The sequence below is a fragment of the Triticum aestivum genome, chromosome 3B (genome assembly GCF_018294505.1).
Source record: "Triticum aestivum cultivar Chinese Spring chromosome 3B, IWGSC CS RefSeq v2.1, whole genome shotgun sequence".
Taxonomy (NCBI): Eukaryota; Viridiplantae; Streptophyta; class Magnoliopsida; order Poales; family Poaceae; genus Triticum; species Triticum aestivum.
This window is the reverse complement of record NC_057801.1, coordinates 846,832,072-846,859,728: the sequence shown is the minus strand read 5'-3', so window position 1 is coordinate 846,859,728 and position 27,657 is coordinate 846,832,072. Positions and strand designations below refer to the sequence as shown.

Below are 27,657 nucleotides of genomic sequence, written 5' to 3'. Positions count from 1 at the left end.
TCTATTCCCTCTCGTGTTCCTCTTGTTCTCTATATGTATCGTTTTATCCTAGCAATCAGCCTCAACTTGTACGCCACGAACAAGGGCTCTTCCTGTCGCATATAAATAAGATCACGTGGCTCCTTACAAGGAGTAGGAACGCTTCCATAGTTTACATGGTATCAGAGCAATCCTCTTCCCAATCTAGCCTCCAGAAAAACCTCTTTCCATCGCCATGTCTTCCACCTCAAACACGGTCGTCCTCAACCCCGGTCCTCCTCCATCCGAGAAGTTGGCAAAGGGGAATTACCTCTTGTGGAAAGCTCAGGTGATGCTCGGTCTGCAAGGAGCGCAGGTCATAGGTCTTCTAGATCGAACCGAGGCGGCGCCCTCGATCACGGTGGAGCAGCAGTAGTTAGACAAGACCATGGTTGCAGTACCAAATCCTCTGTACGTGCCGTGGCTGTCGAAGGATCAGCAAGTCCTAAGTTACCTGTTGAATTCACTCTCCAAGGAGATCCTTGCTCAAGTCATTGGTAAGGAAAACACCTTCGATCTATGGACCGCAACCACCACAATTTTTGCATCGCAGTCCCAGTCCAGAATTATGAACCTGCAGATCGCCATCACCACCACGAAGAAGGGTGCCATGTCCAGCAGCACCTACATCGCCAAGATGAAAAACCTTGGGGACGAACTTGCAGTAGCGGGTCATCTGGTGTCTGATCCCGAGATGGTGGATTATGTACTTGCAGGTATTAACCGAGATTACGATCAGGTTGTGGCAGCCATTGGCGCAGTCAAAACTTCCATCATGATGGATGAGCTCTTCGCCCAGATTTCTATCTTCGATCAACGAGTAGAGATGCTCGGTGATGGTACAGATGGGACCTTCAATTCGTCTGCAAACACGGTGTACATGGGGCGCGGCCAGAACAAGAATCGAGGCCGTGGGAGTGTCTACAGAGGGCGTGGCCGAGGAAGGCTTCCCCCTTCCCCCTCTGTCGGCAGTGGTGGCAGAGGCTACAGAGGCCGCCCACAACAACAGCAGCAACATCGTCAACAACCCCCTCGGTATTATCCCGAGTGCCAGATCTATTACAAGTTCCACACAGGAGGTGTCCGTGCATGCTGGGATCACTATGAGGAAGATGACTACGAGGAGAAAGAGGCTAATGTTGTCACCAACGAATAGCTATGGCATCGACACTAACTGGTACGCAAACACTGGAGCAACAAATCACATCACGGGTGAACTGGACAAGTTGACAATCAGAGACAAGTACCATGGACCGGATCAAATTCACACCGCTAGCGATTCTGGTATGGAAATCACTCATGTTGGTCATTCAATTGTTAAAACCCCCATGAAAAATTTGCATCTAAAACAAATTCTACATGTGCTTGAAACTTCAAAAAATCTTGTCTCAGTTCATAGGTTTACTCGTGATAACCGTGTTCTCATTGAATTTTATCCTTACTTCTTTTTGGTTAAGGACTTGGACATGAGGAGAATACTTCTTAGGGGCAAGTGCATGGGAGGTCTTTACCCACTCATATCATTGTCATCATCATCATCGCTGAATAAGAAAGCTTTTGTCGTCATCAAGGAATCTTCTTTGAAGTGGCATAGTAGATTAGGTCATCCCTCATCAGTTATTGTTAAACTTATTCTTAGTAGAAATAAACTCCCTCATACTCATGAGGCTAGTATTGAGTCAGCTTGTGATCCATGTCAACAAGCTAAAAGTCATCAGCTGCCATATCCTATTTCTACGAGTATCTCTACTGCACCCCTACAACTTATATTCTCAAATGTTTGGTGGCCAGCTCCCGTTTCAGTTGGTAGACATTCATATTATGTAAGCTTAATCGATGATTATAGTAAATTTACTTGGATCTATCTCCTTAAAAAACGATCTGAAGTGTTTCAAGTTTTCAAGAATTTTCAAAATCTTGTTGAACGAAAACTAAACACTAAGATCATTGCCATGCAAACTGACTGGGGTGGTGAATACAAGAAACTCAATTCTTTCTTTGAGCAACTTGGTATCTCACACCATGTTTCATGTCCTCATGCTCATCAACAGAATGGTTCTGCAGAAAGAAAACATCGCCATGTTGTTGAGGTAGGGCTAACCCTACTAGCAAATCCATCCATGCCACTAAAATTTTGGGATGAAGCATTCTTGACTGCCACATATCTTATAAACTTGCTTCCTAGCAGAGTCATCAAGTTTGAAACTCCTATCACACGAATTTTTAGCATCACTCCTGATTAAAAATCACTTCGTGTATTTGGTTGTGCATGGTGGCCCAACCTTAGACCATACAATGCACATAAACTTGCCTTCCGTTCAAAGCAATGCGCTTTTCTTGGATATAGTCCAATTCACAAAGGGGTCAAATGTCTAGATATCTCCACTGGTAGGGTCTACATATTTCGTGATGTTGTTTTTGACGAGTCTGTTTTTCCCATTGCATCTCTTCATCCTAATGCCGGAGCCCTCCTTAAAAAGGAAATTCTTCTTCTTCCGTTTAATCTTCGCGATTTTGATCATGGGGGCGACAATTGTACTATCCAAAATGATGATTCTACTAGTACTTGTCATGTGTCTATACCTATGCAGGCTCATGGAGAAGACACAAAAGGAAACGATGCAGAAAACTGTGAAGAAAATGATCAAAATTTCATTAAAAATGATGTTATATTTCATGCACAGGAAGGAGACGAAATAGGCGCTGGACACGAGGAGGATCCCGCGTCACCTGGAACACCTGTGCGCCAGGATCCCTCGGATCGCGCGCGAGGATCTGCATCGGATCGCGTGCCTGGCAGAGCCCAGTCCAGCCAGCGGGCGGGCGCCACGTCATCTGTTGCAGTGGCTGGCCCATGACCCATGTGCGTGCATGCGCCAGTGGCCGGCTCGGGATCGCCGCAATCCACGCGCGAGCGAGAGGCCGTGAAAGCGACCGACTCGGGATTCTCTGTGGCTGCTAATTCAGGAACAGGGGCCACAGCGCAGGCTACAATGTCCAACTCCAGATCTGTTGTACAAAGTGGATATGATGTTTCTCCAGGATCAGGATCTTCTGCGGCTGAATCTACATCCCCCCTACACAACAAATGACACTTCCTGTTCAACCAGTGATCTCGCGTGTTTCAACTCGATTACAAAAAGCTATTAGAAATCCAAAAATCCGAACTGATGGAACTATACCATATGGCATGTTGTGTATTGCAGGGGAACCAACAAGGTTAGAAGATGCACTCAGAGGTCTGAGGTGGAAAAATGCAATGGATGAAGAATACTCTGCACTTATAAGAAAAACAACTTGGCATCTTGTACCTGAACAAAGAGGTAAAAATATCATTGATTGTAAATGGGTTTACAGAATCAAAAAAAAGGGCAGATGGCTCGATTGACAGATATAAGGCACGACTAGTTGCAAAAGGTTTTAAGCAACATTATGGTTTGGATTATGAAGATACTATCAGTCATATTGTCAAAGCTGCAACTATTAGGCTTGTGCTAGCTATTGTTGTGTCTAGGGGGTGGAGCTTGAGACAGCTAGATGTTCAGAATGCATTTTTGCATGGTGTTCTGGAAGAGGAAGTTTACATGAGACAACCACGTGGGTACGTATGAGAATAAAAAAACACCCCACTATGTGTGCAAGCTTGATAAGTCTTTTTATGGCTTGAAACAAGCACCGAGAGCATGGTACTCAAGGTTGAGTTCTCAGTTGAGCCATCTTGGTTTTATTGCATCCAAGGCTGACACATCACTCTTCATTTGGAACAAGGGAAACATAGTTATATTTGTGCTGATATATGTTGATGATATTATAGTTGCAAGTTCCTCACAAAGTGCTACTAATGCTCTTCTGCATGATCTAAATTCGGAATTTGCTCTCAAAGATCTTGGTGAAATACACTTCTTCCTAGGCATTGAAGTTAAGAAGGTTCAAGATGGCATAGTACTGAATCAGGAAAAATATGCTACTGAACTTCTAATTCGTATGGGGATGAAGGACTGTAAGCCTTCACCCACTCCATTGTCCTCTTCAGAAAAACTTTCAGCGTTTGAAGGTGAGCCACTCAAGGAAGAAGAAAGCACAAAATATAGGAGTGCTGTGGGAGCTTTGCAGTACTTGACGTTGACACGGCCAGATATATCCTTTGCAGTTAACAAGGTTTGTCAGTATTTGCATGCACCTACTACTGCACACTGGACAACTGTTAAAAGAATTATAAGATACCTAAAGCATACTGCAAGTTTGGGTCTCCAGTTCAGACGTTCTAGTTCTACTCTTGTTAGTGCATTTTCTGATGCTGACTGGACAGGATGCAGTGATGATAGAAAATCAACTGTAGGCTTTGCAATATTTTTTGGCTCTAATCTTATCTCCTGGAGTGCCAGAAAACAAGCCACGGTGTCGAGATCAAGTATAGAAGCTGAGTACAAATCCTTAGAAAATGCCACAGCTGAGATTATTTGGTTGGAATCACTTCTTCATGAGCTAGGAATTAAGCAACATCGTACATCTTGTTTATGGTGTGACAATTTGGGAGCAACCTATCTTTGTGCTAATCCGGTTTTTCATGGTAGAACCAAACACATTGAAATTAACTTTCATTTTGTGAGAGAACGGGTTGCAGAGAAGAAGTTGGACATACGGTTTATTCCTTCCAAAGATCAAGTGGCAGACGGGTTCACCAAAGCTCTTCCAGCAAGGCCGTTCGAGGAGTTCAAGAGAAACTTAAATATAGGGTAGTATTGATTAAGGGAGGGTGTTAGAAGATTCAGTTTAAACCAATGTTTTAAATAGCGGGCTATGGAATATAGCGGCAACCCTTAAAAACAGCTATAGCTGGGCTATAGCAGGCTATAGCGAGGCTATAGCGGCAAATTGTACATGAAATCATTTAGCGGCAACATGCTCAAAAAGCTATAGCGGAGCTATAGCGGGGCTATAGCCGGCTATTTGAAACTATGGTTTAAACCACGTTGTAATCTCAAACTCCCCTTATCTCTATTCCCTCTCGTGTTCCTCTTGTTCTCTATATGTACCGCTGTATCCTAGCGATCGGCCTCAACTTGTACGCCACGAACAGGGGCTCTTCCTGTCGCATATAAATAAAGATCACGCGGCTCCTTACGAGGAGTAGGAACGCCTCCAAAGTTTACACTACGCAACTAGCTACTTCCCTCTGCCGTCTTATTCAGTACCCCTTGAGAGCCTGGGAGTTTGTTCTTCATTCTCCTAAAAATTTAGAATTTACTTAAGTTGATAAATAGTTGAACAAATCGCATGACAGTGTTGAATACACCAGAATAGTAGAAATGACGTCAAGGCATGGGTGAACATGCCGACGCACATGCATGCTACAAGTTATGTCGATCGGTACGTACGAATTACCAGAAACAGAGGAGTAGTTCAAGCTACGGCCACAATCTGAGATTATTGTATCAAATTTATTTTTATAATAATTAGATGATTCCATCAATGACGATCAAGGCAGGCTTCATTTAGAGTAGACATGTAGATTTGCCATGTCAATATATACCCAGGATTTCTGTTCTGTTACAAACCCATGATGGACCTGCATATATAGATAAACATGTTCCAAGTTATGAATTTCAAAGCGAAAAAACTAGCATACACGACAATTGAGGTAATAATAATTAGTAAGAAAAATGATAATTGACCTAAAAGCCAACAAACAGGACAATCACAATTGATTTGCCAGCCCTTCCCTATAATAATTTACTAAAGACCGTTTAATATTTCTACACTTGTAAAACACATGTGTTAATTTAGACCTCCTTATACATTTTCCAGTGTCTAAACATGCATTTTACGGAACGGCGTTCTCATGTTTTTTTTTTGATAAAGGCAATCTCATGGTTGGCAGCAAGCAGTTGCAGAAAACGGTTCTGGTGTGGTGTGCTGACGTGCTGTGCAACCCCGCGTCCCCTACATCGATTGGATCACGCTGCCGACAAATTTGTACTAAGCTCAAGACACTTATTTTGGGACGGAGGGAGTAGTACATTAATTACCTTGTCAAGCCAGCTTTACGTCCAAGAGATTCGACCATGCTGCCGATCCTACCTTGAACTGCTTTCTCCAGGCTGTCAACATATATAGAAAGCCCATAGTTATTAGTTGTGTCAATTACCGTAATAGTTGTATCTTTCTGTACCTAGCTGGTTTAGGACCAAGACAGTCAATCCCAACAATTATACCTAGTATGGTGCTCATTGGCGATTCCAATGGGATGGGTTATTGGAACTGACAGGGGTAAATGGACACTTAAGACTGAGAAATTAATTAGGAAACTCACCTTTGTTAGAACAATGGGCAACTCTTTATCTTCGTTCTTCCAGTATGTACAGACATCCCTAACTTGGACACCTTCAGTCAAAATTCCATTCCACACAAAAATCTTGTCTTTGCACTGGATATCTTCCGTTTCATTTTTCTTTGGGGTCCTTCTTACCTTGATTGCTTGTGTGGACTGTGGTGGCAGGATCCCTGCACGCGGTTCCATTGTGTATGACGCAGAATTGGCTTCATGAGACCATGTACTGAAACCGACGATGTGATCTGTAACATTGACTATTTTAAGCAAGCGCAACATGGACACCCTCATGTTGGGAAGGAAGGTGAACGGGAGCTGTGGAGGATCAAACTGGATCAACTCGTCTGAGGTGCATAAGTTGCTTGTCTGCAAGAAAAGGAATGCGGCTGTTTCAATTCAAAAAGTCCAAGGATCTTGGAAGAAGAAAATAAATATAACAAGTCGAAATGTGTGCGAGTAGCATGAAATTTTTTTGAAATTTCAAAACGGAGGTAGTAGGACAAAAAAATGTTGGAACACTAACAAAGAAAGAAAAAGTTAACCGACACGAGCTCTGAAGGTAGGAGTGTACATATATCATGAGAACCTAGCTCGTGATTTCAGATGGGATCAATAGTAAATTGATTTTTAACACAATCAATGCATAGCTACGGAACTTAATTACCTTGTTAGTACAAACAATTGGCAACTCCCTACCCACTGTGTATTTAGCACAACCATTGAGGTCGCTGGCTTTGGCACCTTCACTCACTAAGCAGCTCCATACGAGGAACTTATCATCTTGGCACTCACTAAGCAGCTCCTCCTTTTTCTTTGGTACCCTTTTTACAACCAGTCTTTGAGTGGACCGTGGTGGCATAACTCCACCCGCAGGTTTTATGGAGTAGCAGGCCACATTTGTTTTCAGGTTATATCCACCAAAACCAACATAGTAGTCTGTACTGTTGAGTATATTAACTGAAAACGCCAAGGGCTTGTTTGGCATCATCATCAAGGGGAGGCTGAGCTCAGGCGGCTCAAACTGGATCAGCTCGTTTGAGGTACATGCCGGGCTTGCCTGCCCAAAGAAAATCATCATCAGTTCGCTTTTAATGATTTATTTAAATCGATCATTGTTGACCATACAAGAAAATACGTTGCATAATTAGGAACTCACCTTATTAACAACAAAGGGCAGTTTCTTACTCTCTTCCTCAACCATGTAACGAATGATGTCTCTGCTTTCCACACCTTCAGTCACAACACGGCTCCACACAAAGTAATCTTCTACGGGCTCCTCCGTCTCATCAATTATCCAATGTAGTATTTGTCTATTGGTGGATCGTGGTTGCAGGATTACATTCGATCCTGTACCTACCGATGCAGGTCTCTTGTCCTGTGCTGCATTCCTGCGGATGAAATATACATTGAAAGCAACATAGAAATCTGTAGTGTTGACTACATTTACTATGAACTTCATTTCCTTGTTTGGCAAGTGGGGCATGCAGAGCTCGGCGGGATCCAACTGGATCAGCTCATCTGAGGTTAATGAGCTTATCTGCAAAACAAAGACGACTTTCATGCAATGAGAAAACATCTTCGTCAATTCGTTTCTGCTGGAATAAATAAAGTTGGACTAGAAGTATATTGCCATCAGCAACAAAATATCATTTGTTTGTGATATATCAATCAATCATGAGAGAGAGATGGATTCAGTGATCATTTGACTACTTAGGCCTCCCCCATGTTTAAGGGAGGGAGGGTGGGGTGGGGGGGGGGGGGATAGTACTATGAAATTAAAATTTAATCAGAAATCACAAGTGTGTCACCATGTTTAAATACCATTCATTGTGAAGATAGTAACATATATTACTATTGATTTATGATACTCGCATTGTGGGTGGCCTGACGATCTGCCAAATATAGGCCAGGTTACTAAATATTTATTGGAAACATAGTCTAGTTTGAATAGTTAAGGGTATCAATTTTGACTTATGACGTGTTGTGGGGGTTAGGCTGGGCCCTTGGGGTTGGTGCTGGGTTTTACTACTGAACCAAATTGACAGGGGTAAAAGTCTATCTTTGATGTGGTGAGGGGGTTGGAAGGTAGACAGGACCAGTGGCTTTATCTGGCCGGATCTGAAGCAAGTTGCAAGTGGTTTGACCGATGTGTGGGCATGAGGATCAGTTAGTAAGATCCGAGTGAAGACCAGGGATTAGGGCGATGCCTTGGCCGCGACAAGACCATAGTAGTTGGCTCTTCAACATGTCGGCCAGATTGTCTCGGGTTGTTTGTTGTGGCGGCAGAGTCCATGTAGTGATGGTGACAAGCGACAGGTGGTCTGTTCAGTGATCTTCCACGGCACCAACCATGCATATCTCCATCCATAGCTCTTCTCATAATCGGAGCTGCATTGCCTCCATTGCGTGTGGCTGATTGCTTGGCTGTGATCTTCATGACTTCGCATGACCTTTGCCGTGTGGGCTTTGTCGATGGTTGTTTGTGGTGGAGTCAGAGTTGTTTGCTTTAGGAGAAATGATGACGATGATGTCAATGTGCTACCTTGATGATGTTTTGTTCTCAACCGTGTTGTACCTTATGTGTGTCGGATCATCGAACTGGGCCGTATTGGCGTTGAATCGGTTTTCGTCCAGTTCTCCACTAATTAACCGAACGAGTTTCTTATTCTTAGTTAGTGAAATGGCAAATCTTTTGCCTTGTTTAAAATATCCACCAAACTAAATCTATATCACTACAATACTGAAAAGTTACTATTGCGATATTTGGCCATGTGTACTCAAAATATAGTTCTAAACTGTAAATAGCTATTAAAAAGAACACATTAGATTGAGTTAGAAAACAGACTGTGATGCCATGTTGGCTAGTTTTTTTCTATGGGCTTTGAAGTAGATCACTAGAGCTAAAAAAAAAGATAGATGTGTTGTTAGTTTGATGATGGTATCAACAAGAAAAACATTGTCTTTGAAATTTAGAATTTTCTATATAGCTAATTAAAAATATGCATGAAGTAATTATAAGAATTTACGTAGTGTCGCAATTCTACTAGTTTAAACTGAAATTATAGTGAGAATTGCATGTTGGCAACCATATGCCGTTTATTCAATGAAATCCGCAGCACCTGGTAGGATCTCACATCCGAGAAGCACATATGTTTGTAATAAAATTAAAGCAGTAACTTAGTTATCTTTATGAAAAAAATAGGACAAAGTGTTTGTTCTGTCATCATGACAAGAATATTGAACATTCAGTTTTTATAGTAAAAGTTTGCGTGTTCTATATGATCAGTAAACGATGTGCCTTTATCCACCTCTGTTGTGTTGCAAATATCTTTGAGAGCTGGTTGCGAAGCATTGATTCCAAGAGTAGCATCCTCTTAGGGGTGGGAGTGGTTGCCATATTAGGGATGGATATGTAGATTTGTTTCCATATTGTTTCTCCTTTTTTCGCTCTTAGTTTCCGTTTGAACTAAATATAATCATGTTGAATTGAAGTTTTTAACGAATGTTGGATAATTTACCAAATTTTAGTGGGTCCCAGATATTATTCATTTCAAAATAAAAAACCGTGGGAAAAGCACAGGTGGACTCTCTCGGTTTTAATAATAAACCAAGTAAATAATCATGAATTTCTCCTCAAGAAAAATAGTTAACTAACCTTGTCAAGAACAATGGGCAACTCTTTGCTCTCTTGTTCAGCCATGCAATCACTAAGCTCGCTGTCTTTGACACATTCAGATACAATGCCTGTCCACACAAAGTACTTTTCATTGAGCTGCTTATATTTCAATGCATCTTCCTTTTCTTCTCTTGTTACCATAAGTTTTTGAGTGGATCGTGGCGGCAGGATTCCTCTCGGTGGCTCTGTGTGGTACCATGCCACATTTGTTGGCCTGCTATATGTATTGAAACCAACATTGTAATCTGTAAGGTTCACTACCTCAATTGAGGACAACACCTTCTTGTTTGGCAAAATGGGAAAGTGAAGTTCTGGTGGATCAAATTGGATCAACTCCTCTGAGATAGATGAACTTGTCTGTTGAAAACAACATAGCATATGTATAAATTAGGCCGGGTAAAATATGCAATTAGATAACACAACGTGATTTTGATCACGAGGGAAAAAATGCAATAAAATGGATGTGTGCATCAATTGGTGCAATGGACAGCGTTTGTTCCGCTTTCCAAAACATAGCATAATAGTTGTATATATGTACCCAGGTTTGCAGTAAATACAGTCAAACATTAAGCATATGCTACTCCTGTTCAAGGAACTACTACCCATGTTCCTGAAAATAAGGCCGATAGTTCTTTTGAAGTCAAACAATTTAAAGTTTTACTTTGTTTTTAGAAATAAAACATTAATATGTACAATAGTTGTTGACAGTGTTTTCTTCTTCTGAAAACTTGGTCAAATTTTACATTATGTGATTTTTTTAGAAAACTTATAGGCCTCCTTTTCAGAAACGGAGGTAGTTGTAAGCAAGTATGTAGTCATTGGCACCATATTTGGTTCAATATTCTTCACAACTACATATGGCTCTTCTTATCCTTCGCGAATCTAATAGTGTTCTATTTTTGTTTGCCTCAATTTTTATTTTTTAAAATGGAGGCTAATCGAAATAAATATGCTCAAAAGTGTTCTAGTTGAGCCACAAGGAGCTCAGTAGAAAAAGCAAAAGTATGGGAGCTGACATTTAATGCGGTGGAGAAGAAAAACACAAAGGTAAAAAAATAAGACATATTCATTACATATAGAGAACTCACCTGTGTAAGAACAATGGGCAAACCGGTACACTTTGTCTCGGACATGTTGTCAATAACATCGCTGGCTTTCGTATCTTCAGTCACAATGCCGCTCCACACCAAAAACTTGCCGTTGCACTGTGTCTCTTCTAGTTCATTTTCCCCTGCTATCCTTGTTACCAGGATTACTTGCGTGGACAGCGGTGGCAAAATTCCTTCCGCCGGATTTGTGTTGTACCTTGCTGAATTGCTTTTCTTGGTGCATACTCTGAAACCGATGTACTGATCTGCAATATTGACTATCTTAGTTGACGACAAGACTCTCTGGTTTGGCAACAGAGGAAAGCTGAGCTCGGGAGGATCAAACTGAACCAACTCGTTTGAGCTTGTCTGCAAAATGGAACATATATAGCTGTGGCTTAGTTCGTGCCCAAGAAACATGCAGGCAGAGAACGTTTAGTATTTGGTTCATCCAACAGTACTCGCATTTCGGTGCTCAAAACGTTTCGGAGTGGTCTCGACGGGTGCATATCTTGTCTAGTTTTAACAGTTGAGAGTGTCTAGTTTAGGTGTTTGAGGGATGTGCTCGTTAAATTTAAGCCATTATGTTCAAAATATGAAATTCAGGAAAAGTATGGGGAAAATCTGGTGCAATTTACTCTTTAAGAAACATGAAATGTTTACACTTATAAAAAGTCTCGTTCCTTGGAAATTTAGTAAAATGGCAGTAGCTTGAAACCATCGTGATCTAAATTTAGATCTTATTTTCCGAGTGGTGCAATTGCAAAAGAGTAAATCAAATTTAAAACCGATGGGTTGCAAAATTGCGAAGCTTACCTCCGTAAAAATTATGGGCAGCTCCCTTCTCTCACTTTGGGGCATATATCTTGTGAGTTCGCTGGCGTTGACATCTTGAGTCACAAAGCAGCTCCACACAAAGTATTTATCTTTGCACTGCATGTCTTCCAGTTCCGGTGCCTCTTTCTTGGCGACCCTTGTTACCACCAGTTCTTGTGTCGACCGTGGTGGCAGGATTCCATATGGTGGCACCGTGATGTACAACGCCACATTTGTTTCCTCAACTCGTGTACCGAAACCAATGTGATAATCTGTAACGTTGACTATCTTAAATGGAGATAACAGACGTTTGCTCGGCAGGAAGGGGAAACAGACTTGGGGGGGTTCAAACTTGATCAGCTCAACTGATGTAGATGAAGTTATCTGCAGAGGAGAATATGGGTGTTAGATTAATCGGGGACAAAAGAAACAGGCGATCTTGCCGCGTAAAGTATATCTCCAGATTCAAGGCATTGCCACCATCATCAAAATAAGGATCACGCAGTGGGCAATACTCTCTAACATCAGTTTCATAGGCGCCAACTCCGAGCAATGGTACAAGAAGGAAAAAGCACTCCATGTAATACTAATGCGTTTTGTAGTTAGGGAACTTACCTTATCAAAAATCAAGGGCAACTCGATACTCTTCTCTATCTGGAGACATATGGAACAATCAAGGTCGCTGACTTTGACGCCTTCACTGACAATGGCATTCCATATTAAGAGCTGCTTGTCGTCGTTGTATGTTGTGTCTTGTGGTTCCTTTTCATTTATTAGCCTTGCTACGACGAGTCTTTGATCAGACCGTGGTGCCAAAATTCCTACTTCAGTATGTGTACGGTGGGTCACGGCCGCATCTTCTCTGGGCTTAAATAGACGAAAACCAACATAGTAATCGGTAACGTTGACAATGTTAATTGAGAACAAGCCTGTCTTGTTTCGCGGAAAGACAAGCCCTGCAGGATGGTCCAACCGGATCAGCAGCTCGTCTCCTGAGGTTGAGGTTGAGGTACATGGGCTGCTTATCTGCAAAAACAAAATCGACACAAGTGTGTGTGTATCAGGCCGCCTCACCTTTCTTTGCCATGCATGCCTGACAATGCTCAACCAACTAACTAACTTACCAGCTAATCTAAATCCTACGGGGGATGGCATGTGGGAGTGGGACTGACCAATTACGATGCCATGTCAAAACAGATGCCACATAACTAACTTACAATTATGATTCCAGTTACTAAGCTCCTTTACTTTTTTTAGGCAGGATCAGAGAGGCAAAAGTTTTACACGAGTAAAAATAATAATATAAATAATGCATTGCTTCATTAGGGAACTCACATCATTGTTAAAAATGAAGGGCAGCTCCTTACTGTCTTCATCACTGCATTGATCCTCCAAGCTGCTGGATTCAACACCTTGAGCCACAATCATGTTCCACACGAATATGCTTTTTTTGCAATGCATGTCCTCTACTGGTTCATTTTCCTTGGGTACACATTGTACAACCATTCTCTGAGTGGACCGCGGTGCAAGAATTCCTTGACGGGGCTGTCTGTCGTGGCACGCAGAAAACTCCGTGAAGTTCCAACAATTGAAACCAATGTAGCAATCTGTAATGTTGATTATATTAACTGAGGAGAGTGACGTCTTGTTCAGGCAAGGGAAGCTTAGCTCGGGTGGATCAAACTGGATCAGCTCATTTGGTGAGGTAGTACAAGAATCGTTTATCTACAAAAATGAAGGCAAACAATCGTAGGTGGATTAGTCTGACTCGGTGAATAAAACAATCAGAGAACCAAGATTATTTGTTCATTAGTGTACAGAAGAAATAAATCGATAACAATGAGATGTCACGTGGGATTAGGTTATCAAAGGAAGGGAAGAGATGTTATATGTATGTATGTATGTGAATGTGTGCCACCAACAACAACACCAGCCAGCTAATGTGTGGACAAGTCAGATCACCCAGCCCTCCTCTGCCACCTCCCCTTCACTGCAGGTGGTGATTACCGCCGGGTCAAGACCATGCGTAGGTCAGAGCATCTCCAGCCATTCGGCCCCATGGGCGCTTTTAGGCGTAAAATAGCGCCTCTGGGGCCTGCCGGCGACAATTTCGGCGTGGGGAACTGATTCCCAGTCGCGACCGCACCGGCATGAGCGGTTTTTTTCAAAGGACAAATTCGATGAAATTCAGTAAATTTGGACAGAATATAGGCTATTTCATTGATATTTAGGCGAATTTACATAAGATAAAAACATAAAAAGAAAACTACTCCTAGTTCATGCCGAGGAGTTTTTAGAAGGCGGTGTAGTCGTCGCCGCCGTCGTCATCGCCGCCGTCTCTCGGTGGCCTGTCCTTCAGGGGGGCCTGGCTGTAGCCCTTCTCTGGATCGCCACTGCGGGCCGGTTGGCTCGGTGCAGTGACCTCCTCGTCGCTGCCGGAAAGCACGATGACGCCCCCTCACCGCGGCCGCGGCGCCGCACGACGATTTCTTCAAGAGCGCGGCGCTGGCGGTCCATCTCCTCCTGCACGTAGCCAGGCGAGGCCTCTCTTGAGGTTGGCGGACAGTGCGTCGAACTCATGCTTCACCACGACGGTTGCCGCTGGCTCCTTCAGCTTGACCATGCGGTAGTGGCCGTGAGAAGGGGAAAGGGCATGAGAGCCCTCATTGATGACGAGGTTGCCGACGCGGCTACGTCGATGGAGCGGCATCTCCTGCGGCTCGGGCTTGACCGGTACGAGGTTGCCAACCCGGAGGAGCGGGAGCCCGAGGACAACGAGGATGGCGTGTGCGTGCGCCTCGGCATCCAGGAGCTCCCGCCACGGCGAGAGAAGGATAGTGCTGGGTACTCCAGCCGCGGCTCGTCGTCGCCCTGGATGTGAGCGAGCACGGCGGAGAGAGTCCGCCCCGGCGCGCCCAACCATTGACGCCAGCCGTCCAAGTTGTGGCGACCCCTCTACATTGGGGCGCCGTTGTTGGACACCAGCTCCTCGGCGTGGCAGCGCTGGAAGTGTGCGGTCCCGAGGGGGGTGTTGCCTCCGCATACCGTGCTTCACGGCGCGCGTACACCAGCAGGTGGTGGCAGAGGCACGGGGACACCATGCGCCCGGTGTCTGTGTCAAAACCTGTGGATCTCGAGTAGGGGATCACGAGCTGTGGATCTTGGATCAATGGGTAACAAGGGACGGAGAGCACGGTGCTTACCCAGGTTCAGGCCCTCTCGAAGAGGTAAAATCCTACGTCCAACATGATTGATGTATATGAATGGATTACAAAGTACCTCTACCACGAGATCAGATGAACGAAACCCTAGGCGAATAGGATGATGATGGTTCTTGTAGCCTCTATGGACTAAACCCTCTAGTTTAAATAGACATCAGGGGTTCTAGGGTTTACACATGGTCGGTTACAAGGAAGGAACAAAGATGTCAATTCTCCCCGTCTTGCCTTGGAGGACACACCAAGGCACGGAAGATCCCGAGTCCAGATACGGGGTCACCTCATAGCTCGCTCTTCCAGCAGTTGTAGCGCAGCCCAACTATCCAGCCCATAAAGACAGGTCGGCAGCCCAAGGACTCGCCAGTCCAGGACTCCCTTAGTAGCCCCCGAACTAGTCTCCAACGTCGGGGTCCGTATCGCCAGTCGTCTTGTGCGTTCAAGGTCTCCGGCTTGCGAGATGAGTTCCTTTTCCCCATCCTTTATCGGCAGTTCACAATTCGGCTTCCCATGACATTTCAATCTATCAAGTCAAGTCATCACAGGGCCCTCAGCTTAAATTTTTCCTCAGGGGCCAAAGACATCTCTCGATTCCCGCACGCCATGGGAGGTGAACAGGCTAGCGCCCTTTCACAGAGGAAAGATCCCGGACAGAATGTGGCTATTTAATACGCTGGGAACTCGACCCATATTTCAACCGCCCCAGATCAAGAAACCACGGGAAAACCACAGAAAATCGAAAAGATGGTTGGCGCCCCAGGCTCATCCTTGCACCCCCATGGCCTCCTTCCAGGCGACTGGGCCAGCTGCTCAGTTTCACATCTTCAACTAAGCATGCTTCAGACGGAAGGATACCTTCCTGCCCCAGATTTGACATCCGTTCGCGCCGGACTAATCTCCATGAATGGTGAATCTTTCGCAGAGAACTTCCCTACCCCAAGCAAGAAGGAGAGGGTATGTTTTGTGCCTTTTCTCTTACGAGGTCTAGGTTTCCCCATAAATCCCTTCCTCAGGGGCCTATTAGAGTTTTACGGGATCCAACTCCACCATCTCACCCCTTGGATCCGCACTGCACATCTCGGGCTACGTCGCCCATTGCGAGATGTTCTTGGGCTGCAAGGCCCATTTCGAGTTATGGATGAAGTTTTTTTGCCTTGTTCCTCATAACTGAGAAGGGGCGATCTATGAAGTAGGCGGAGCCGAAGTATGACACATGGCCGGAACAGGGTATCGGATCGGGACCCCAAAAAGGATTCCAAAGAATAGACCTCAGAGTTGTTTTATATATAAGACGTCTCTCTACTTGAACCGGCTCGGCAGGGCCTGCCCGAATATTCGGATGCTCCTCAAAAGAAGCGGTTCAACTGGCAGCCAAAAAGATCTTCTCGAGAAGAGAGTGCCAAGGTACAACAACTGGCCGCCAAGGTGAGGTTGTTAACTCATAGTAAATGAACCATCATCGACGTGATGACCGCCGCCATTACTCGATGTGTGCAACCTCTTCAAAAAAGGATGCATTCCTTGTGCTGCTATAATGGGACAGGTGATGCTACAAGTTACACACGGCAAGGGCCGGCCAACCGCTCAACAATGGCTGCCCTGCTAGACAACCTCTTCAAAGGGGAAGAAGAAGACTTCACCCGCCTATGGAACAGGGACGGCTACTCGAGCTATAATCTCGTTGAATGGGTAAGTTTGATTTTTATTCTTACAGTTCGTACATTACATCCGAATTTGTCTAATCCTATCTTCTATGCTTCTGAACAAAGCTGGAGACGCGTGGTCGAGGGCATCGACTGCCCCTCGCCACAACCGGAGGATCATTCTCGTGATGAGAACCTAGGATTCCATGTCAATCCGGAGACGTCAACTGACTTCGAGGACGGTTCTTTTACCAGGAAAGTCTCGAAGGCTCCAAGGTGGCCCTCATAGCCGATCATCCTGGGGCTCTTCCTGCTTCCACTGTAAGTAGCAAGAAGGCCTCTTCCCAAAATCGGCGCTCGTCTCGTGCCATTCCGAGTACGCTGAGTCGCTGACTTCTACTCTCAAGGGTCGCCGTACCGCGCGCCGAACAACGATGAGTGCAGCGCCTACCATGTCGATACCCACCAGCGTTGGAGCTTCTAAGCGCAAGGATGTTGGGAGAGCTACATCAGTTACTCCCCCGACCAAGAGGTAAGTCGTGACTTTATTTGTCAAAAATATGACCACTGCAAGTACTTATAACTTTGCCGCATCCTGTAGAAAAAACATTCTGCCAACGCAGCTGAGACTGTTGGTTTTTGATCTTGGTAGATCAAATTCCCCGGAGAGGTGCAGCAACACACGTACGTGTAAGCTAGCTCAAAGAAGCAACCAAGCTAGTAGCTTAATTGATCTATAGGGAACTAGTTGTACGTGTGTCTAGCCGTGGCCTCTCGTACGTGAGTCTGCGTGGAGCAGCTCTAGCTGGATCGGATCGATCTACTCTCTTCGAAACACTTGCGGCGACTTCCGTAACTTACGAACGATAAAACTGATCGATGGCCAAAGGCTCCTGTCGAGCCTTTCAATAATCTTTATTGCTTTTCTCTTTTTCTTTTTCGCTGTAAGACTACAAGGAGGTACCCACGTATATATACTAAGCTAGCTACCCTATAGCTAAACCTAGTCAGTTTCATGTTGGAGCACTAATCGGACCAGCATACGAGTACTACTCGACACCAGCACACACGGCGTGTTTAGCTCTAACATTCACCGCCCTAAACATGACGTGGTCGTCACTATCGACCCGGATCCCAAATGCGACTACTACTACCCATAGGTATTGCCTTCGTCGTTCCTTGTAGAATCCCAGTCACCGACTTTGCTAGCGTTGGCTCATCTGTAGCTTGACGCCAGCGCTCCTCCTTGGTCGCGTCTTCAACCTTCACCTGTTCTTCGGTGCTTGGTAGACTGTCTTTTGGACCATCCAGGGGATATCTTTTGAACCCGCACGAGACCATACTTCGGTCTAACTTCGATTTCCAAGCTCTTGGCGTTTGCTTCATCCCGTAAAGTGCCTTCTTGAGCTTGTAAACTTTTCCGTCTTCGCCTTTCTTCTCGTAGCCGAGGGGTTGTTCCATGTACACTTCTTCTATGAGGCCGCCGTTGAAGAAAACGGATTTAACATCCATATGATGAACCTTCCAATCCTCTTGTGCTGCCAAAGTTAGGAGCACTATCACCATCTCGATTCGAGCAACCAGTGCAAACACCTCCTCATAGTCAACTCCTTGACGTTGTACGTAGCCCTTTGCGACGAGTCTTGCCTTGTGCTTCACAATGGCACCCTTCGTGTCATTCTTCAACTTGTAAACCCACTTCAAACCTATGGCCTTTTGGTTCGGAGGTCGGGTTACCAAAGTCCACGTGCCATTGCTCTCGGTCGCCTTCATCACCTCATCCATGGCGTGCGTCCAGCTTGAACTTTTGGTCGCCTCTACGAAGTTCGTCGGCTCCTCAACTCCGAGTAAACACAAATCGGAGTACTCGAGTGTAATTGGCTTTGCGTACTTGTAGACTTTCTTGAGGGGCTTGTACCGACGAGGCCCGGAAGAATCCGTCATGGCTTGCGAAGGGGGAGACACAAATTGTGTCGGTGTCGATGCACTTGAGGAAGATGGCCGAGTCTCGGGCGTGGTAGATGCCGGGTCGTTGGCATCCGCATCGTTGACATTCACGTCGTTGGCGTAGTCTTCTTGACCGTGACCATCATCTTGATTGTCGTCGTCACTATGCGCCTCATTGTCGATGTCGTCGCCGAGATCTCCACCCGTGTCGTGCGCGTCATTGTCGCTGTCACCTTGCGACCCATGCGCGTCGTCGTCGGTGTCGGCACCATGATGATCACTGCCATTGTGGTCACCTTGGTTGGGTGTCTTGCCAACCACCTGGACGTCTTCCCTTGCATCATCATCAGTTGGAAATTCAACTATGAATATGTTACCATTTGGAGCATTGTTGGCTGCTGTGCTCCAATTCCACGCTTGGTTTTCTGCAAACACGACATCGCGTGAAATCCGTAGACGCTTGGTTTGTGGATCGTAGAAGCGGTATGCCTTGGTGCCGGAACTCCTCTCGTATCCGATGAACACCATCTTGGTGCTACGATCGGCAAGCTTTGAGAGATGCGGCTCCGCCGTCTTCACATGTGCCATGCACCCGAACATCCGTAGATGAGACACATTCGGCTTTCGTCCGTAAATTGCTTCATACGGAGTCTTGTCGATCACCGCCTTTGTTGGTGCCCGGTTGAGAAGATAGACCGCCGTCGAGACAACTTCTCCCCATAAAGTCCCCGGCAAGTTCTTGCTCTTGAGTAAACTTCTCGCCATGTCAACGACGGTTCGATTGCGCCTTTCAACAACCCCGTTCTGCTGCGGCGTATAAGGTGCCGTGAGGAACCTTTTCATGCCAATCTTCTCGCAGTAGTCGTTGAACTCGTTCGACGTAAACTCTTCACCGCGATCTGTCCGTAGAGCGCGAACCTTCAGCTTGTATTCGATCTCCGTTGCAGCCTTCAGCTTCTTGAATGCTTCAAATGCCTCATCTTTAGATCGTAGGAGAACGACCCACATGTATCTCGAGTAGTCATCTACCACAAGGAAGAAGTACTTCTTTCCTCCGTGAGTTGCTGGGGTGATAGGGCCACATAGATCACCATGGAGCAACTCGAGTGCATCACTTGCACGATAGGTAGACTGAGCAGGGAATGGCCTACGGTGCTGTTTTCCAACCAAGCACCCATCACATACTCGATCAACATGGTCGATGAACGGCATCCCAGATACCATCTCCATCTTCGACATCTTCTTCAAGGCGTAAAACTTAACGTGTCCAAGTCTAGCATGCCATAACCACGAATCATCATCACTCTTGGCGAGCCAACACTCCGGTTGAGATTGATCAAGGTTGAGAATATAGAGCCTGTTCCGCGTGCGATTCACACGCGCTAGCACGTTTCGGAGGTTGTCGAAGATCGTCATCACTCCGTTCTCGATATTCACCTTTCATCCATTCTCATCAAGTTTCCCGACAGAGATGATGTTGTTGCGAAGCCTTGGGATGTAGTACACTCCGGTGAGTATGCGATGTTCTCCTGTGAGACCCTCGAAGAGGACAGAGCCTTGCCCGCAAATCTCCACATTTGAACCATCACTGAACTTGGCCGAGCCTTGAACATCATATTCTAGCTCGAGGAACTTCTCCTTGCACCCCGTCATGTGGTTACTGGCACCCGTGTCTAGATACCACGACACGTTCTGGCTTCCGGATAACTTTGGTGTTATTTTTTTCTCATGAAGTAGCACCTTCCGGTTTGGTTTTACAACCATCGTTTGGACGAGATCACAAACTTCGGCCATCAGAAGACCTGGACTTCGTCTTCCTGCTTCGCCAAATTTGCCTTGATCTCCCGCTTGTTAGGCTCCACGAGATCACAAACTTCGGCCATCAGAAGACCTGGACGTTCGTCTTCCTGCTTCGCCAAATTTGCCTTGATCTCCCTCTTGTTAGGCTCCATGAGATCACATACTTCGGCCATCAGAAGACCTGGACGGTCGTCTTCCTGCTTCGCCAAATTTGCCATGATCTCCCTCTTGTTAGGCTCCGGACAATCCTTCGCAAAGTGACCCATCTCGTTGCAGTTATAGCACTTGAACTCGGACATATCCAAGTTCCGTGGCTACCGCTCTCTAGATCGGTCCGCTTTACCACGACCTTGTGGCTTGCCTTTTCCTTTGCCTTCTTCAGTTTGTCCGCCGCGCTTCGCGTCGCTTGAGCCTTCGCCAACGTTGCGCCTTCCTTTGCTACTCGAGGACTCCCAATCTGCGCGTGAGTACATGAGTTGGTCATCACCTCCTCCTTTGCCTTTCCGACAACCACGAGCATTCTCTTCCCATGTCTGCAAGCGTCCGATCGCCTCCGTTATGGTCATGTCGTCGATGTCGTAAAGCTGCTCGAGCGTGCCGATGATGTACGTGAATTTATCAGTCACCGAACTGAAAAACTTCTCCACAATCTCGGTCTCCTCGAGCTTTGCACCAAGCGCGCGGATCTCTCCCACCAATATAGTCAGACGCATGGCATAGTCGTTCACTGATTCAGTTTCTTCCATCTGCAACTTGTGAATTTGGTGCTTCATCACTTGTGCCCGAGCCTTGGTGACGCGATCTTCTCCGATCCTCATCTCTTTGAGTGCGTTCCACGCCTCTCTTGCTGTCTCGAACTCCGCCAATGTCATCAGCACGGAATCCGGCACAGACTGGGCTATGGCGGCCATGGCACCTTCGTCGCACTCCTTGTCGACGTCGTCGTCCGTGATGGCCTCCCACACTCGAAGGGTTCGGAGAATGATCTTCATCTTCACCGCCCACACGCCGTAGTTGGCGTCGGTGAGCATCGGGTACTGGATGGGGATGTTGCGATGCGCCTGTACGTTGGCGCCGCCCGTTCCGCCACCACTTGTTGCTGACTTGCCGCCCTTCTTCACATTGTCGCCTTTCTTGTTCACCTTGGAACCGCCGTTGCCGGAATTGACCGACTCAGCGTCGCTGTCCGTCATCGTAGATCGTCGAGGCTCTAGATACCAATTGTTGGTTTTGATCCCTAGATCAAATCACCCAGGATCTCACACACGTAGTGCAAAGATAGCAAGCAAGCTAGCTAGCAGCTTGATGGATCTTGCATGCAACAGTGCACGTACGTAGGCGACCTGTTGAAGCTCGCTTGCCGCGATGGATCGAATCAACTCAACTCTCTCGACGGAACCTCTCGACAAGAACGAACGAACGTGAAGGCACTGAATCGTTGTGATGGCCACAGGCTCGTGTCGAGCCTGTTGAATACTTTGTATTGCTTTGATCTTTTCTTTTTCGTTGTAAGACTACAAGGAGGTACCCACGTATATATACTAAGCTAGCTACCCTATAGCTAAACCTAGTCAGTTTCATGTTGGAGCACTAATCGGACCAGCATACGAGTACTACTCGGACACCAGCACACACGGCGTGTTTAGCTCTAAAAGAGACCTCAAGGAGATGCGCGGGAATAATACTGAACAGAGGCCTGCTGTTCGGATGGGGTCAATGCGGAAACCACCGTAGACCAGGCCCCAGCGGATTCTAGGGATGTTTCGCTTACCAACTCCGAAGATGAAAGCGTAATGAATCACCGGCGGCGGAAAGAATCCCTGCGTCATGCTGCGTTTTCCCATCTAGAATTCAATGATTTGAGTTCGGTAGACGCATACCTCAGAGCTGCCGAACTGGCCTTGAGGGAGCTGCCAATCTGCTGTCGGCCAATATGCAGGTACGGGTTCAGTTTGAAATCCAAACACAAATCCTAACCCTGTAACCATCAAGCCTTAACTTGGGCGGGACGGCCGAGTTAAGGATGGATAGCGTATATATGTGCGGTATTGTGCAGGTCTTGAAAGAACAAAATAAAAAGTTGTCTGTGGACCTGGAATTACACCGAACACAATTGGCTGCTGCAAAGGCTGAGCTGGAGGACGTCAAGAAGTTCACCAGGGAAGCGCATGGTGAATAAGGAAGTTCAATACGCCAGAATTTCCAGGTTGCACTGTTTGAGCTAGGTGTCCTTTGTAGCAACTGAGTCCATAGGTCAGCTGCAAAGGGATCTGGACGCGGCGAAAGAGTCCCAAAGGTACGCCAAAGCGCAAGAGGCAGCCGGCCGCCGGGTAATAACCCGAAGCCATGAGAAAAAGAATAAACTCAAGGTGGAAAAGCAGCAGCAGGATGAAGAGATTGAGAGGTTGAAGACTCCGTTGTGAAAGCTCTTGAGGAGAACCAAAGATTGAAAGGCACCATGTTCGGTGAGTGATTTTCTGCTTATGATCACGTGACGAACGTGTGTATTCTGGACGTGTAAAAAGCTATGCCGTGTCTCTTTATAGGTCTCCCCACCGGGCACCCAGAAGTAGAGATGAACTCTTTTGGAGGGAACCTATTGAAGGAACTATCCATTGTGCACAAGCGAGCTCGAAAGGCTATGAACAGTCTGGTAAAGGCGTTATGGCTGACCGAGACGTCTCCAGAAGGGATGGCTGAACTTGTCAATCGGTTTAAAGGAGCTCGGCGTCTCTTGGAGTTATGGAAGATATCACCTTGCCGAGAGGGAGCACATGAGGCAAGGGCCATGGTGAAGACCTATTTTACCAAACTCGAGCCAGAACACATGGCGCGTGTCGGACCGGCAGGGCCGGATGGGCAAGAAATACCTCTTTAATTGGTATTTGATAATGTGATGCCGGTTGTGCGATACTCTCAGGAAGACTGTGCCCTAGATAGTATATAATAGACAGTCTGGACAAAGAATAAAGTGTTTGATTCTATGTATCAATCTACTTTACATCAAACGTTATCCATCCGCAATGTAACTGTTGTCTTAACCGGCCATCGGCTTCTGCAACTACCGCCAATGGCTGGAGAGTGTTCCGTACTATGTGACATGTGGTAACAGGAAATCACATCGGGCAACCAACCAATCCGTCCATTTGGTACGAACAGACAAAACGTGTGCGGAGAGTTATGTTATATTACTTTTTAACGCAAGAAACATCTTCCGAAGAAAATAGTTCCTTCATGGGTTCCTTTCTTTGGGTTGTCATATTAACCATGGTTTCCTTCATGGAAACGCAAGAAACATTTTTTGAATTATTTTAACCTCTAATCTCTAATCACCCCTCACCACTACTCAATTTAATATCTAATCTCTAATCACCCCTTATCATTCCAAATCATCTAACTTCCCGGACGGTCACCCATCCACTCACTACTCTAGCCTGAGCACGCTTAACTTTCGAGTTCTATTCTCCTTCGTTTCCAAGTCTGCACTTGTTGTTTTCCTGACAAATGTAAGCTGTCAATCCTATTAACCCTCAGCAGTTTAGCTTGAGCATTAGGTCACACGTTTCACTGTTTGTGTTTGGAACTATTATTCTAAAAAACATTTAGTAACACTAATATTTCTTGAATAACTTTGACCACAGTTTGACCATAGTTTGACCATAGTTTGACCACAGTTTGACCATAGTTTGACCATAGTTTGACCACAGTTTGACCAGTTTTGACCAAAATTCAAAAAATTGAAATAATTATTTAGTAACACTAATATTCTTTAATAATTATGTAGCAACATTAATATTTCTTGAATAAGTAGTTTGACCATAGTTTGACCAGATTTAACCAAAATTAAAAAAACATAAATTAGAGCATATCTTTTTTTCCTTTTACAATTTTGTCATTTCAAAAATTGTCCTAAACCCTAATCCCGGGACTTAAAACGTTGGAAACTCTATGCTAAACAGTAAAAACTAAGGGCTTAAACCATAAAACCTAACCCTAAACTCTAAAATCTAAACCCTAGCACTAAAGGCACAAAACGTCAAAAAAACGTCCAAAAACTCTATTTTCCCTTTGGAATTTTGAGATTTTAAAAAATTGTCGAAACGGAAAACTTGTTGTTTCAGCGGATCGATCTTTCTGTTCTGCAAATTTTGATATATTATATGTATTTTTCTGAATTAGGATGATTTAGTTATGATTTTTCCAAGTTTGAAAATTGCCATATAGTCCCGGCTTGTGTCTCCAACCGGGACTATAGGTTAGACCCCTTTAGTGCCGGTTCGTGGCACGAACCGGTACTAAAGGATGGCCCTTTAGTACCGGTTTGTGCCACAAACCGGGACTAAAGGGGCTCGTGGGGCCCCGGCCTGACGCCAGCCTGCCACCACCCCTTTAATACCGGTTCGTGGAACGAACCGGTGCTAAAGGTTCGCCACGAACCGGTACTAAAGAGCTCCTCCCGCCTAGCCGTTGGAACCGGCACTAATGGACACATTAGTGCCGGTTCTGTTACAAACCGGGACTAATGTGTCTCACATTTGACCCTTTTTCTACTAGTGTTGTGCCCCCTCGCTTGGCTATTCTGATGGCGACGTCCATGGCAGATTCAACCCCAACATCACGTTTCCACATGGCCAACGATCACCTCCCGCCGGTGTGATGAACCCCGATCAGCGCACACCCTCGCCCGTGTTCTCCCGCATCCAGTACCCCCCGTGCACCTACTTGCCGCGGCTTACGCTGCCTCACCGCCGCCGCCTCTATGGCATGGCGCCCTACCCTTCTCGCAAGCCTCGTCGCATTTCGGCAACCCCGACCCGATGAAAGCCGACATGGAAGAGATCATCACGAGCCGCTCGTTCGCAACCGCCTCCTACCCCGGCTTCCATGAGCAAGACGATGACATCATTGGCGTTGATGAAGACCAGCATCGTTAATCTCGACCTACTCCGGACAAACGTCGCCGCGAAGATGAGGAATACCGACCTAGCATTCTCAATGGAAGAGCATGTCAAGGCATGGTACATGGCGGAGCGTGGCCTTATCTTGAACCAGATGCCGTTGACGGCCGCGCCTACGCCCATGCCGACACCTACGCTGTTGCCCAACCCTTTGAGAATTTATTTTCTTTCTGAGTTCTTGTTTGACTTAGGCGAAAGCTGATTCTCAGCTAAGTCCCCGAGAGTGGAGAAAATCCTCACTCGGGGTGGGTTTTCACTTAAGCAAAAACTGGTTTTGCAGCTAAGCCTCCGAGTGTGGAGAAGATCCTCACTCGGATTGTTTTCAATTTAGGCGAAGGCTGGTCCGTGGCTAAGCCCCCGAGTGTGGAGCAAATCCTCACACGGATTATTTTTAACTTAGGAGAAAGCTGGTTCACGGCTAAGCCCCCCGAGTGTGGAGCAGATCCTCACTAGGATTATTTTTCACTTAGGCGAAAGATGGTTCGCGTCTAAGCCCCCCGAGTGTGGAGCAGATCCTCACCCGGATTATTTTAACTTAGGCAAAAGCTGGTTCCCGTTTAAGCCCCCGAGTATGGAGTATATCCTCACTCAGATTATTTTTAACTTAGGCGATAGCTGGTTCGCGACTAAGCCCCCGAGTGTGGAACAATCCTCACTCGGATTATTTTTAACTTAGGCGAAAGCTGGTTCGTGGCTAAGACCATGAGTGTGGAGCAAATCCTCACTCGGGTTGGTTTCTGACTCAAGGAAAAACTGGTTTTGCACTTAAGCCTCCGAGTGTAGATCAGATCCTCACTCGAGTTATTTTTAACTTAGGTGAAAGCTGGTTCGCGGCTAAGTTTTTCTCTCCTCTCTTCACCCACTGGAGGTGTGTTAGCTTCCAAATGCAATTCGTCACCTGAGTGAATGCGACCATGGGCCGAACTAGGCAAAGTATGGGAAGAAGTGATTCTTTTAATTATTTATCTAGGTTCATTCAAACTAACTATTACAAAGGAGAAAATTTTATTCTAAGTATGAAGCTTGCGGAGCAGATCTGCGTTCCAAGTTATGGGCTCTTCTACTCCTCTGGCGAATGCCCCCTCCCAGGGGGGAGCCAGGAAAGCATGCCCTCCGACGTGTCTGTCGTGGTAGTGGCGCAAGTCTTGTTGATAAAGTGTTGACCTTATGAGCGCCAGCTCACATTCTTCCTCCAGAAGGTCTAAGCCGTCTTGCCTAGCTTCCTTAGCTTCAGCCTCCGAGTAACGATCCACTCGGGGAAAATTGTGGAGCAAATCACTCGGCAAGACTGCTTCTGACCCGTATACCCTGAAAAATGGGGTGCGGTTGGTGGATCGATTCGGAGTCGTCCGCAATCCCCAAAGGACTGAAGGCAACTCAGTCACCCATGCTCTTGTGGCGTGAGTCAAGTCGCGCATGCGATGAGGTTTTAATCCTTGAAGTACGAGTCTGTTAGCTCTCTCGGCTTGGCCATTCGACTGCTGGTGCGCCACAGAGGCGTAGTCGACCCGAGTGCCTTGGGTGTGGCGGAATTCACGAAATTCGTCCGATTCGAATGTGGACCCCATTGTCGCTGATGATACTATGTGGGACTCCAAATCTAAAGATTATTTCCTGAATAAACTGAATGACAGTGGCTGAGTCCAACTTTTTTTTGAGTTTGGCCTCAATCCACTTGGTGAACTTGTCCACTGCCACCAGCAGATGAGTGAAACCACTCGCTCTAGTTCGGAGGGTGCCGATCATGTCGAGACCCAGACTGCGAACGACCAAGTGAGTGGAATAGTCTTGAGAGCAGACGTCAGTTTGTGCGATTGATTCTTGTAAAACTGGCACCCGACGCACTGGTCCACTATGTCTTGAGCGGCCTGATTGGCTCGGTGCCAATAGAACCCAGCCCTAAATGCCTTGGCGACTAAGGTCCGAGAGGACGCGTAATGTCCGTAGGATCCTGAGTGAATTTCCTATAAGATATGGTGTCCTTCTTCCAGCGAGATGCACCATTGAGTGTCTCAAGTTGCAGTTTTCTTGTACAACTCTTCCCCCATGATAGTGAAGGTTTTGGATCGACGGACGATCTATCGCGCTTCAATTTCATCTTCTAGGACTTTCTGCCAAAGCAAGTAGGCTACGTATGGGCCACTCAGGAATGATGACAAGGACCT

At 46.0% G+C, this 27,657-nt stretch overlaps 1 protein-coding gene across 1 annotated transcript in view; it reads right to left on the bottom strand.

The window, feature by feature from the left end:
• Positions 1-5,242: 5,242 nt before the first annotated feature.
• Positions 5,243-27,657, bottom strand: part of LOC123072890 (uncharacterized) — a 63,669-nt gene continuing 41,254 nt past the window's right edge. Inside the window, exons 10-19 of the mRNA XM_044496560.1 lie at positions 13,265-13,654; positions 12,545-12,955; positions 11,930-12,313; positions 11,114-11,482; positions 10,005-10,382; positions 7,506-7,886; positions 7,014-7,406; positions 6,332-6,715; positions 6,048-6,119; positions 5,243-5,587 (exon numbers count right to left, since the gene is read on the bottom strand). Of these exons, the coding sequence (XP_044352495.1) occupies positions 6,096-6,119; positions 6,332-6,715; positions 7,014-7,406; positions 7,506-7,886; positions 10,005-10,382; positions 11,114-11,482; positions 11,930-12,313; positions 12,545-12,955; positions 13,265-13,654 (3,114 nt within the window). The 3' untranslated portion in view covers positions 5,243-5,587; positions 6,048-6,095. The remainder of the gene's footprint in view (positions 5,588-6,047; positions 6,120-6,331; positions 6,716-7,013; positions 7,407-7,505; positions 7,887-10,004; positions 10,383-11,113; positions 11,483-11,929; positions 12,314-12,544; positions 12,956-13,264; positions 13,655-27,657) is intronic.